General features: G+C 39.6%; 1 protein-coding gene across 1 annotated transcript in view; it reads left to right on the top strand.

Moving 5' to 3' along the window:
* DCUN1D4 (defective in cullin neddylation 1 domain containing 4) overlaps nt 1-14,308 on the top strand; it is a 65,026-nt gene that overhangs the window by 10,299 nt on the left and 40,419 nt on the right. The window contains 2 exon segments of the mRNA XM_065878009.1: nt 8,080-8,150; nt 8,326-8,365. Of these exon segments, the coding sequence (XP_065734081.1) occupies nt 8,080-8,150; nt 8,326-8,365 (111 nt within the window).

Genomic DNA, 14,308 nt, shown 5'->3' with positions numbered 1-14,308 from the left:
GTCCTGTGAGAGTTAGGAGGAAAAAGCCAGCAGCAGTGGTGTGCTTGGTTGGTTTTAACTTCAGATCTTGTGTTCCGTGAAAGTGCCGAGTCACCTGTGATGACCTGCTCCCTTTCCTTGTCAGTTTTCCCCTTTCCATGCTCACCTTTTTGGCTTTGTGCCTTATAAATAGCAAATATTTATTGATGAGGAGAATGATATTAACACCTTCCTCACTGCTACTTTGCTTCATTTAGTTTTCACCTAGCTTTTCGACCTTGAAAAGCCTGGATCTTGATCTTTTCTTCACGCTGCAGGGCTTGCAGTGAATGAGTTGAACTCCCCTCTGGCCCATGCTGAGATTGTGATGTGGATATGGATTGGCTTCAGCAGGCTGGGGATCGAGGCGAGGGTGGGGACGGAACTCTCCTCTCTGGTTGCACTGTAGAGGCACCTGGACTGCTTGAGAAGCCTTTGACAACCCCACTCCTGTTTTTATTTAGTTGGTCTGGATTGGGGCCCGGGCCCTGGCAGCTATTCGCACTGCCCAGGTGACTCTGATGTGCAGCGACTGGATTAATGCTCAGGAGCTTCCTGGGTGCTTGGGGTTTGGTTTGGGCTGGGGGGCAGAGGACTCCAAAGCTGCGGCTGCCCCCCTCGGGCCCTGCCCTGGGCGGAGAGCACAGGCCACCCCGCTCGCAGTGCAAGTGAAGCAGAGTGCCGCGGAGCTGCCTCTCAGGTGGCGCCTGCCGTGTGCCAGGCACCGTGCTGGGCACCTTGCGGCACGGGTTAGTTTGATCCTCACAGCGTCCTTAGGAGGCAAGCACTATTACTATCCATTTTATAGACCAAGAAATTCCTACTTCTGACAAGTTAGACAGGCGTGTGGTATGAAGCTGACCCACAGCCTGGCTTTTGGTTTTTTCCTAGCTGTGGAAAACTCGTTTCGGATCTTTGTGTTTTAATAATTTGGCCTCACATGTGAATATGTTTGTTTTAACGAATGAGATGTGTACTTGTGCCACCTCACATAGCTAAATGGCGATCAGTTGGTATGCAGAAGTGTAAAGTGGTGTCTGTAATCCCAGTTGAAAATACTACTTTTTACAGCATCAAAAGTAGACTTCATTTTATGGTAGATTTTGTCTGTCAAGTTATTTGGAGATAAAACTCATTTCTAATGACCTTTTTTACTTAAAATTGCATTTTGTACTTGTCTTGTAAAATGACTTATACTCTGTATGCTTGAGCTCGTGTATAGATCCTCCCTGACTTGTAAGCTGACCCCCTCTTTACACTCTGGCTTCTGTAACCTTCCAGGGTACTAAGCAAATCGAATCTCGGCATTTTAAACGTGCTCCAGGCTCGCCATCGTAAAGCCCAAACTCAGCAGTCCCTCAGTCCCCCACCCACACCCCAAAAGCCATCACTGATTTAGTTCTTCATTTTCATCAGAATGTATTTATTAGTACATATCTGTGCATAGTGCTTATTAAAAATTTTTATACCCGAGAGCATTGCTCACTGATTGGCCACCTGGAGTTTAGCTAATAATAAAATACTTTTGTGAATCTTTAGTGACAAGAGGAAAGAGGTGTACTTAATAGAAATAATATAGGCGTTATGTATCTTTTCTGCACCATCTTTTCTCCAAAAAGGAAAAAAAGAAGTTGGTAGGTTGTTTTAGATTTTACCAGCTTTAGTATCTTTTTATTTAATATTAAAGTTCTCTAACTTTGTGTGCTTGCTTATTAACAACCTTGGGTGGGAAATGCTTTTTACCCCTGATGGAGTGTGAAGATACATGGACACTTGCTCCCATCAGAAATAAGCTAGAATGGAGGAAGGGGCTTTGGATTGGGAATTAGAAGATGTGAATTATCCCCAGCTTGGCCACAACTAGTTACCTGACCCTGCTTGGGCTAATTTTCGTAGCTCAAGGAGAATTTTTGAGACTTGGACAAAAGGACATGAAATGTTGAGCTTCCCTCTCAGCACCTAAAAGCACTCTTGTTGGTTTTCCTCCCAGTACCATCACATTTTGCGTAGAGGTTAGTTCTAAAGTCCACATGTAAGGTGAAAATCACCTGTATTAAAAATATCACTGGAAATACTTTCAGAAGGTGCCCCTCATCAGAGGTTGTCTCCAGCACAGCAGTTCTTTCCTCTAGCGTTAGGACAGGTCACAGGCTCTTCAGCTGAGCACAGTTGCCGCAGCTGGCTTATGTTTAGGGACTGTGTTTTATGAAGAATACATTTCTTTAAATACTTGACTCATACAAGGTTGTGAGATCCAGTGGAAACTGAGCTGACCCAGTGACCTTCAGATTCCTGTTGCCCAGCTCCCACTCATTAAGTAGAGGCCTTGAGGGCAGTTACTGGGACAATTGACTTTTCTTCTCTCTCCCTCTTCATTTTGCCAAGCAATTGAGTTGAATTTGTGTGAGTTGAATGTGGATGTCCTGCAATCCCGTTGTACTCAGGATGTCTTCCCTCCACTTTTGCTGCCACAGTCTACCTTAAGACCCTAATCATTTCCCACCTCAGCCACTTCCAGTAGTCTTCACGAAAGGCCGCTCTAAATCCAGGCCACACACCCGCCGTAGGGAAATTTATCTAAAAAACTGATTAAAACACTTTCATGGCACCCAGGCTCACAGCAGTGCTTCTCAGACTTCTCCGCCAGCGTTCTGCTATGGCAGAATTAAGGACTCTCTGGATTCTGGGAGCGTAACTTGGTCTGGTGAAATTTCTTTCAAATTTTGTGCCATAGTCATTTTTTTGTTTTCATGTGAAACACTTGTACATGGATTACCTTTGAGTAGGACTGATGCTGCTTGCATGTGCCATGTTTATCTGTTACATTTGCATACCCTCTGATGGTCCAATTGGAAATACAAGTCCTTGGGAGATTAAACTCTCAAGCAGGATTCAGAGCTGCCTTTTTCTGACCTTGCCTGCCTTTTGAGTCTCCCGATACCATGCTGCTTCTCATATATGAAGATCTAATGGTGTGAATGCACTGAAATACCCTGAACATACTGAATTTAAGTCTTGATGCCTCTGTACCTGCATTCATTTATTCCTTGAGTATTTATTGAGAACCTGATGTTTCCCAGGTATTGCTTTAGGTACGAGGGATACAGCAGTGGACAAGAGCAAGCAAGTTCTGGCCTTTGTGAAGCTTACATTCTAATGCAAGAGGAAGATGACACACAAATATGACATATATGACGAGGTACTAATGCCATAAAGAGAAGTAAAGCATGGTAAATTGATAGTGAAGAAGGGGTCCTGTTTGTTGGGTCTGGCAAGGTTCTGTAAGAAGGTGATATTTTAGTGGCAACCTGATTAAGTGTGAGAGCAAGCCATGTTATTATTAGAGGAAAGAGTGCTCAATGCAACGAGAATAGCACGTGCAAAGGCCCTGAGGTAGGAGCATGTTTGGAGTGTTCACAGAATAGCAGGAAGCTCACTGCAACTGAGAAGAGTGAGCAAGGGGAAGATGAGTAAGAGACGAGATTGGGTACATGGGTAGAGGCGGAATGTGCAGAGAGAGCCCTGAGTCCATGATGCAGAGGACTTTTCTTTTGCTTTGGATGCCTTCCCCTTCCATGCTTTGGGTGAGGTTGAAATTAATTTGTTCCACATGGTAGTTGGTTGCCCCTCAGTTTGCTAAATAATTATCTCTTGCCCATTGGTTTAAAAAAAAAAGGCAAAAGATTTATTCGATCTGAAGAGAAACCAGAGTATTACATTGATTTGAAATGCCCGTTAATCATATTAATTCTATGTGTTTATACATACTTACAAACATACAGACATATATTTATTAGCTCTCTTCCATTGATTTGTATTATAATTATAATTACCTCTATACCAGGCATTGGCAAACTACAGCCCATGGCCCCAGTCAGGCCCACCACCAAGTTTTTATAAATAAAGTTTTATAAATAAAGTTTTATTGGAACACAGCCACACTCATTTGCTTGTGTATTGTTTATGGCTGCTTTTGAGCTACAATGGCAGGGTAGTTATAACAGAGGTTGGATGGCCCACAAAGCCTAAAATATTTAAGATTTGGCCCTCTGCAGAGAATTTACCAACCTCTGCTTTATATTATGTATTGTCTGATAGGGCAAGTTCTTCCTCGTTCTTCTTTTTCAACAATTTCTTGGCAAGTCAAGCACGTTTGTTCCTTTCAGATGAACTTTAGAATCAGTCTGACTCTGATTGCCTGACTCCCTTCCTTTTCCCCCACCTCTTTTTTGGGGTAGGGAAGTGGGAGGCAGGGAGAATAGGAATTTGACTGCATTTAATTAATACTTTAGTAAAGGGTGAAGTGACCGCCTTACAATACTGGGTCTTTCCATTCCAGGAATATAATACCTCTACATTTTTGTCTTTCAGGAAACTTTCATTGTTTCTTCATTCGGTTGTTGCATGTTTAAGTTTATTCCTATGTGTATTATTGCTTTTCATTGCTGTTGTAATTAAGATCACCTCCCAGCTATATTTAACAAGTGACTATTTATGTCATAAAAGAAAGGTTTGGATTTTTATGTATTTAAATTGTTTCTGACCCTCTTATGGAAGTAAACTCCTCTTAGGACTGTTAATTCTGAAATTTGATTCTTTTGGTTGATGGTCATTGTCTGAACTTACCAATAATTGTTTTATTCCTAATATTTATGTCTCTGCCTATGTTGTGGGATTCTATACCAAGAGTAGTTTGGGGGAAGTGAATTTTGACTCTCATTGGCGTTCACTTTCTTCCATTATGTAGGTCACAGCAAATGGTAATTATGTAAAAACCCAAACCAACCAACCAAAAAAAAAACCCCCAGAAAACTTTATGCCCAGTCAGCATTTGTTGATCATTTTTAAGAATGCCCAGAAGATAATTTAGGCAGACCATTTATCAAGCAGGCTATGCCTTTCTGCAGAGCCATTTGTCGCTTTTAATACAGAATGTAGGGTTCGCATGTCACACAGGAGAGTCAAACCCAGGGACTACTGTGGAGGGCCTTTTGATCATGGACTAAAGTTGACTTAACCAAGCATTTATACTTTGGAATTAAAATATGAGCGGAAGGAGATTTTATGAATGAGTTAGTACTTTCCTAAATATGTTCTCTGTAAAGCATTTGATTTTTATCCTTAACATCTATTCCTAAAGGATGTGAAATCTATTTTAGATTTCAAGGTCTCTTACTTGCCCTGAGCACTGAACAGATGAACCGTAAATTCAATATGTGTTAACCTTTGTGGGTTTATCTTTTAATGCCATTTTGGTCTTTTTTTCCTGAATTTATGTCTACTCCCCAGCTTCTTACCTTGGTGAAACTTGAAAGAACTATTCTGTTCATGCTGCTGTTCCTTTTCTTTTTCCCTTTCTTTTTGGTGAAGCGATGATAAGGTGGTTATGGTAGTAGACGCTGGATATGGAAATAGAGAATTGCTGACATATATTATGTGACTTGTGAAATGAACCTTGTTGCTTGTGTTATCTGTAAAGTGAAGCTTCATGTATAGAACCTGATCTTAAATGCTTTTGTATATTTTTTTCCACCATCATTATGAACGTCAGTTGGTGGTATATGAATATAGATAGAAATGCCATCATACACAGTAGAGATGTATCAGGCCACATGCCTCAGTCACAGAGGGAGCTCCAACTTTGAGATCTTTGATGTGGGGCTTGACTTGGACCTACAGAAAGTAGAAACCATTGTAGATAGCTGTGTGGTGTGGAAAATGGTATAATCGAATAGTGTGATAATTGATGTCTTTTATTCGGCACTCACTGTGATCCAGGCATTAAATTGGCTGTCTGCCACATCTAGGCATTGTAATCTCACTTCACAACTGAGGACGTTGAAATTTAGCTTAAATAACTGGTAGGCCTGAGATTCAAATTGACTGTTAGACTCCAGAGTCAGGTTGTAAAGCTCAGTGAGTCGTGTTTTGGCAGAAACCGTGTGTGTGTGTGTGTGTGTGTGTGTGTGTGTGTGTGTGTGTGTGCGCATGTATATAGAAGGATTTAGCAGTTTTGTTTAGATTCTCCTGTGTGAATCTTGACAGTTGAATTAACATCAGGGTGGTATGGCATGAGTTCTGGAGACCTCATTGCTGCAGTGATCTTTGGCAAGCCCTTTCTGTGTGGCCTCAGTGAGAGAGAATCTAGACCCTTAAGTTTTCTGGTTTTGTTTTTTTGGGGGGCCCAGGAGCTTAATTAATATTTCAGGAGGTTAATGTAGTATAATCATTTGTCTTCCAAATTTTAAATTGAGAGAGTACAAAAAGGGGGTTTATGGCTTGGTCGTAGGTGCCAGGGGAGGGGGGCAGTGTAAGATTAAGCTCCCCAAAGCCTTTGCAGGTCAGGAGGAGGCTGTTGCTTCTAGTTGTAGAGCCCCCTACACAGCTTTAATAGAAGCATAAGTAAATAAATACACACACATATAGACACTCAGATACCCCAAATGGTTTTTAATCTTTTTCTGTGCAGTCGCACTAATTAAGATGGAAAATCAAGGTCTGTGCACGTTATGTCATCATTTACCTTAAATATGGCTAAACCATTCAGATGCCAAATAATTAATAATGCAGAATAGTTAACACATGTCTATATTTGAGGCCCTGCTCTGGTTGCCTCTCAGCCGAGAACTCTGATTCTTTGGACCATTCTCGGTGGCTGTGCCTGCGGCGTGCGTGTGTCAGAGCCGTGCATGTGCGCATGTACTCGTGCAGCCCGCTGCTCCCGGCAGCGGCGTGTGCATGCTAGGGTCTCCGCTGCCTGCTGGCCCCTCTGCCCTCCAGGCCAGCCTAGACCTGGATTCCTGGCACAATTTAGAAAAGAGAGTGAAGCTTTCTAAATGCTGACAAGTCTGCTTGCTTTCCAGATTCGGAGCAGCAGCCCAGAGAGTCCAGCCCCAGCAGAGACAATTCGTGTTGTAGTGTCCGCGCTTTGCATCTGATATGTGTCCCACATAAAATTCCAGTGAAGGGAGATTATTTTCTTTTTTATCCGAATGGCATAACTTGGAAAGTTACAGTATCTTTTCAAGGTTATTTTCAGACTAACCTTTACTAGTCTTTATGATAGTAAAGAAAAGGAACTACTGTAAATCTTGATATTTTATGAAAATACTTCTATTGCTTGTTCAAATATGAAATTATTCAGAGACTTTTAACCCATATTCGCATAGCCTAATATGTAGGCAAGCATACTTAACTTGATAAAAAACATTTGAAATTGGAGATTCAAAAGCCTAACAGTTTAACTTAAAGTTTTATGTTGTGCAGGATTGTATGATGGAGCAACTTAATTCGTCTTGTGTGTATGATTCATTGTGCAGTTATTAGAGATGGCATGTGGAGACAGTCTTTGATTTGGCCATGTTTCTCTGTGAGTGTGAGTTCTGCCTCTGTGTTTCTGGTTCTGTGGCACATTTTACTGTTGCCATGCAGGTAACTATAGACTACATCCCAGAGCCCTGGCCTTTCAGACTGGGAGCTTTCAGGATAGTCCTTTGATCTGTCTGTGTTTGTTAAATTAGGAAGGGGAGGGGCTTAGATTCCATTTCTGCTCTATGTTATATAAGAGCCAACAAAATAAGTATATTGTAAGAAATGCCGAATGGTTGAGATGCTTTCCTATTATTTTCTTGCCAGGAGCTTGATATTGTGCTAGTAATTCTGGGGAAGAGAAAGAGAAAGTGAAGAAGTTTCATTTGGAATCTGTCTTCTATTTTTGTGACTTGTTTAATTTGCTAGCATTATTGATATTTTTCTTTTAAGCTCAAGTTTATTGCTGATAGGCTGTTATAACTACTGAAGTATGTTTGTTTTACCTTACAATTCACATGAAAATGTCATGAACTTTAACATGTGGTTGGGAATTTAATTGTCAGACTTTATTTCTAGCAGATAGGTTGGTAGTTGCATGTTGTATCTTATTTAATAAGTATCAAATTAATGGAGATAGAATTCAGTTGTATCAAAACATTTGTTTATCTTCACTTCTGAGCTTTCTTTTTTAATAGTCTTTTTGCAATATGAGAAGTAAATGACACTGAATTTTCCCCTTTTCTTTTAAAGACTTTCAGCTGAACTCTCATCTCTCAACACTGGCAAATATTCATAAGATCTACCACACCCTTAATAAGCTAGTAAGTCAATCTTTTAAAGACAAAACTACCAGCCGTTTAAAGTAGTAGTTTTAAGTGGATTTGATAAAATTTAGATTATGGATATTAAGATATCAGCTGTTTATGAAAATATTGAATTTTAAAGCTTGCTGTATGGTATGTGATTTCTTGGTAATGATGAACATATTTCTTGCAGAATCTAACAGAAGACGTTGGCCAAGACGATCACCAAACAGGTATCTATAAATGCTAACACTCCTTAATTTTAAATAAACTTCCTAATATAAAGTTATAATGCATTCCACTAGCAAGTTGTTACTTGGTTGAGGATTGTTCTTCAGGGTGTATGGAGGTAGCCATCTCACAGCTCCTTCCCTGGAGGAAATCTGTTCTAGGGCTCTGGTTTACAGACTACTTCGGTTCCTTTAAAGGGGCTGGGGAGTCTCCCCAGTGGTTTCAAAATAATCATTTCTCTACTGAAGTGTTTAGTTTATACTAAAAAGTTGCTACACTTGTGCAGTTTGGAAGGTATTGCATAAATATTTGTTGACTTGAGATGTAAAATGAGTTGATAGGTCGGTAGGGGCTTGTGTGTGTATGTGTTGTATAGGTCTTGAGGATTTATGAATGGGAAAACTGAAAGTTGATAATTGTAAACAGTTCTCTAGCCCTGTGGTTCTCAAACTGTAGCTGGCATTATAATCACGGAGGTGGGGGTAGTTCCAATGGATTGCTGGGCTCCACCCCCAGAGTTGTTGATTCCGTAGGTTCGGGGCGGGGCCCTAGAGTTTGCATTTCTAACCAGCTCCCAGAAGATGCTGATGCAGCTGGTCTGGAGACCACACCTTGAGAACCACTTCTCTAAACTGTAATGATCATAAAGTTCAGAAACTTGCACTTGATCTGTAGTTATGAAAACTTCCAGCAAAAATGATTAAAATATATTTTAAAGTTTTTGAAAATTACCACAGTAATACATGATTGTTAGAGAATTATGAATAGCACAGAAGCAAATGAAGTAAAAAGCCACAATCCTCCTTCACGTCTCCCAGTCCAGCCTTCCCCCAGTTTGCCGCTTAACGTTTGTTCTTTCAGACATTTTTGAACCTGCATATATTTTTATAGTAGTGTCTTTTTTTAAATTTATCATTGATGAGCTCATACTCTACATACTATATAGCATCATTCTTTTTCATTTAATTTTTTAACTTCATGGTGTATCTTGGAGGTTGTTGGGATTTAGAACTCTCCCCACCCTTCCCCTCCAGACTGGTTCAGGATCAATTGAAAATTAGGCACAAGGTGGAGATTGAAGTAACAGTTGTGTTGGAAAGCACAGCTTAGAAGAGCAACAAAAATGCAGAGGCTTTTCAGTATTTCAACTTAATTAGATAGCCTTACACGCAATCACTGCCACAGCTAGTTAAGCACAGCACACCTCCCGGCCCCTCTCTAACCCACCACTTATGGTGGAAGGGTATCAGCTTCTGCTGGCAGGTTGATCTGAAAGCGAGTTCAGAAGGGGCTGGGCCCCTCTGCTCAGTTCCTCCCTGCCCCAATCACCAGTTAGATCAGACATTCCTTCTTCCAGAGGAAGGAATGAGAGAAGGGGGAATGTATTCTAGAAGGCCAGGCCACGGAGGGTCCCTTCACCTGATCTTTCTGTTTTAGTAAATATAGGTCAACTCAAGGCAGTCAAAAACAGTTTGCTTAATAATTTTATTTATTGATTGATTATAGCTCCTTAATTTTAGAAGCAGTGTATGCACATGGTTTTAAAAGAAATGTCAGAAAGGTGTAAAGAAGCGAAGGTTGCTGGCCCATTTTATGAGCCCTGGCTCCCATCCCCACTAGTACTACACCCTTGACTCTCCAGAGATAACTCTTATATTCTTGTATTTGTTTCCCAAATGACGATGATACATGTTTTTCCCCAAATACAAGTATACCTTTGTATGTGCCTCTTGTTTTTGTTACTCAGTATATCTTGGAGATCTTTTCATTGCAGCACATTTATAAAGCTTTATTTTTCAATGACTGCATGATTTTCTGTTTCATGGATATATCATAATATGTTTCTATTGATACACATTTAAGTGTGTTTAACTTTTAGCTAATTTTCAGGGCCAGTTTTAAAAGTTAAAAAAAACACGCATTTCTCTCTACTACTCTGGAACAATATATTGGTAGACATCAGAGATTTTTTAAACTTAAGAGTTAGTGTAGTTTTGATTTTTTAAAACTGAATTTTGTGTTTGTAAAGCCTTTAAGTTGTCTTTCCCTTGGCTAAGGTAATAAAACATCTAAGTGCTGAGTCTTGTACATTCTGTAGTTAAAGTTGAACTTTGGATTTGAATGAGTATTGTTACCGTGGTAATTTCACATTTAAATATTTAACCTGAATGTGGCAATTTAATAACTATAAGCTATAATTAAGGAAAACGAAAGAGGAGAGTGTGTTTGGCCTCATGCCTCCTCTTTCGCCCTTGGGGACAGTAGATGTGCCTGATACTTGGTATATGACTTGCTGGTGCAGTGCCTGGTACCTCATACGTGCCAGTCAATGTCAATTAACATTAGTAATTTCTCAGAGTGGTCCATTTCCCCATCTGGTTATAGCATCACTTGTGATTACCATACCTGACAGAGTATACTTTAAAAATTAAGAAACATAAAATCTGTAGTGTTTGGAAACCTGAGAAAGTTAATCACTATAGTGCCTCTTTGTAGTGCCTCTTTGAATTTCTTGGCCCATCAGTAGTCTGAGCCATTTCTATAACAACTGTATATGGAAGAGCCAAACTAAGTGCAAAAGAGGCCTGTATCTTCCTGCTCTGTTTCCTTTAACAGTTTTCTTTGGTGCTTTCAGTCTTCCACCAGAAAAAGAAGAAAGAAAAAAAGAAAAAGGAGAGAGAGTGTGTATGTTAAAATTGGAGAAGCAGCACAAAATACTAGGAGTGAATTTAAAAAACCAGAGAGGACCCAAAAAAATGATGGAGGATGATAGATGTCAAAAGTCAGTACTGTTTAGCGAGAAAGGAAAGGAAATTTTTTGGTCTTAAATAGTAGGATAAAAATTGCGCATTTGGACACTACTAGTTTTACTGAAGCAAGCAAGTAGTTCAATGCTCTGTTCAAGAAAATGAAATAAAATATTTAGGTACTGGTAAGAGGCTTAAAATGCATCCTATTTACCAACTTAAATTACTATACCTTTGTGACATTATTCAGTGAAAAGTGAGGTGAAATGGCTATATGAAAAGTATTGAAATGGCGGAATGAACATGTAAAATGTTATGTAAAATGTTATTAAGTGAGTCAAGGCTATATGATACAACAAACTCATTATAATGAAAATTAGACAGTGAGATTTTTGTATTGGAACATGCATTTATACTAAGTTTGGAAAAGTCAGAAAAATTCTCTAATTGTATAAACCTCTTTGAGGACGACTAGAAACTGGGCACACAATTTAATATGTCTTACAAAAAAATGAATCCTGAACAGGACCTTTTTTCATTTGAGGCCCACAGCAGGAAGATTAAATTAAAAAACAAAACAAAACAGAACAGTGGAGCAGTGATTTAGATACCATTTATTAAGAATAACATGGTTAGTTAAATTATTATCAAAACAGCCAGCTGCATAGGCATTAAAAGGCCTTTGGTTTGATCCAGGTGAACTTAAATTGCTCTTTAAAATTGATTTTTCTGGGACCAAATATTGGAATAGATATGTTAAAAATGTTGGCGGTATTTTCTAGTTCTTTAACGTAAGAAGAATAGCTATATTCATTGACCTCCTGATTTATTTGAAAATATGGTCAGTTAACAGAATAATTTATTTGTTCCTCTTAAAAATTGAACCAAAAAGAAATGACCCTGAACTCAAATCATAACCTTTGGTTAAAAAATAGAAACAGTTTTTATTGCCTTCCTAAGGATCATTTAAACACTTCAGCATCAAGAAAGAGCTTCTAACGATGGGAGAGGCAATTTCAGAGTCACTGTCACAATGTAGAAATATTATAGACTGAACACCAGAATATCTATCACGATAATGTGAAGGAGCCTGAACCATAGTTTGGGATTACTAGTTGAGATTATTCATCTCTTCCTCTTCCTACTTCTTTATTATTATAATAAAAAGGCCTTTTCTCTTTCATAAGTACCTGCCAGACGTTTCTAATGAGATTTAAGATGGATCCTTAAAATCTTTTTCATCACTGTTTTTTCTTGGGTGATTGGCAAATATCGAAAACTTGCAGCTCTGATCATTTCAAATCAGTTTATGGGTTAAGTCGCTTTAATTTGTTAACTATTTATTGAATAGGAACTTTCAGGTGCTCCACTTATTGGCCCGTTGTCTTATCTGTAGAATTGGGGTGGTAATAATATCTGTAGAATTGGGGTGATAATAATACCTCTCAGATTTGTGAAGATAAATTTGAAAGTGATTTGTAGTTACTAATTTAAAACTTCAGCCTTAATATTTTGCCCCTACCTGTAGTGTCAGATCGTTTATACCTAAGTAGATACTTGTAGCAGGTTAAAATAGCTAAAGCTTCTTTGAAACATAAACATTCCATAACATTGTTGTTTACAGTATTTGCTTACTGAATTTTCTTTTTACTCTAAAAATAAAGTTTAATTAAGGTAGATAAAGTGATATAAGTTCTAAAGCAGTAAAGTCTAAATTTAATGATCGAGTAAATACAAATTTGTAAAACATTCATTTAGGTTTAAGTGTTTTTATTATAAAAAGACATCACAGAGTTATTTTAAGAAGCAGACATTCTAGAATATTTGTGTTTAAAAAAAATCCGACCTGCCAGGAAACTTAGAATCAAGTGCTTTTCTTAACTGACAAATGGGAAAGAAAATCTGAAATGGTGGTGTATTATCTATTCATAGATGGTTCAGATTTCTGGAAACATACTGATCTCTAAGCAGAATTTGATTTACGCTTGTTTTAGGAACACATTTATTCAACAAATATTTGCAAGTCTACTGTGGGACTCTCAGTACTGTATATACTGTATTACTACTGTACTAAGATGATATATTAGCTGCTGTGTCTGCACAGGTGAACAAAGCAGAACCCTGCAAACCAAGGTGTACTTTTGTGCATGAACCTAAAAACCTGAGTTGTTGCTCTTGCTCGGGTAGGATCCCTGGAGCCATGTGGGGTTCGGGGAGCAGCTTTGGGGCCACCGAGCCGTAAGTTGTGTGCTCTTCGTGTATTTTTGTTGACTTGGTTCATGTTGGCAAATTATTTTAGGTAAACTTGTTTTCCTCAGCGTTAAAAAATTGCTTTTGGGCTTCCCTGGTGGCACAGTGGTTGAGAGTCCGCCTGCCGATGCAGGGGATACGGGTTCGTGCCTCGGTCCGGGAAGATCCCATATGCCGTGGAGCGGCTGGGCCCGTGAGCCATGGCTGCTGAGCCTGCGTGTCTGGAGCCTGTGCTCTGCAACGGGAGAGGCCACAACAGTGAGAGGCCCGCGTATCGCAAAAAAAAAAAATTGCTTTTGAGATAGCCTGGAACTTTTCACTGTCATCATGGGTTCCAGGGTTCTACCTGTGGAGCTGTGCTGCGTCGTGCGAGTTGGACTCGTCCTTCCAGTGAGGTGGGGGTGGGTGGCGAGAGGCTCGGTGAGCCAGTGGGTGCCTGGGCTGTAATGGGCACCGGGGATGAACAGATGCCGTTTCATTGTGAAGGGTGGCCCCTAACAGTCACTCGCTTATGCCGATGATTGGAGCAGAGAGGTCTGAACGAACGCCATGGGAATAAGTTAAAGAACAAAACGCCAAATTTGGGATGCTTTTGGACTAAAATATGAGTAAGTTTTACACCAGGAAAAGTGATTTGTGGAACTTCAACAGTAAGAAAAAAAATAAAGTTGAAAAAGTTACTTTATGATGTTTGTATGTTTACCAGAAACATGATACTGTTGTCAAGTAGGAATCCGTGAAAGCAAGACATTATGCCAGTGTTTCTATGAAGAGGCAAATAGTAGAGGAGCCGGTGGATTTACCTTTATTGGTGAATATTGGTGAAGACATTATTTTAAATGGTGTTCATCTTCCCACGCGCTGAGGAGATGAGTGCATTTCCTCTGTGTTCTGCAAACGCTGGTGGGAGGGAGAGGTTCCTCCCGGAACAGATGCTCAGAACCTGAC

This window comes from Phocoena phocoena, chromosome 5, assembly GCF_963924675.1.
Source record: "Phocoena phocoena chromosome 5, mPhoPho1.1, whole genome shotgun sequence".
NCBI lineage: Eukaryota > Metazoa > Chordata > Mammalia > Artiodactyla > Phocoenidae > Phocoena > Phocoena phocoena.
This window is presented reverse-complemented; position numbering and strand designations above follow the sequence as displayed.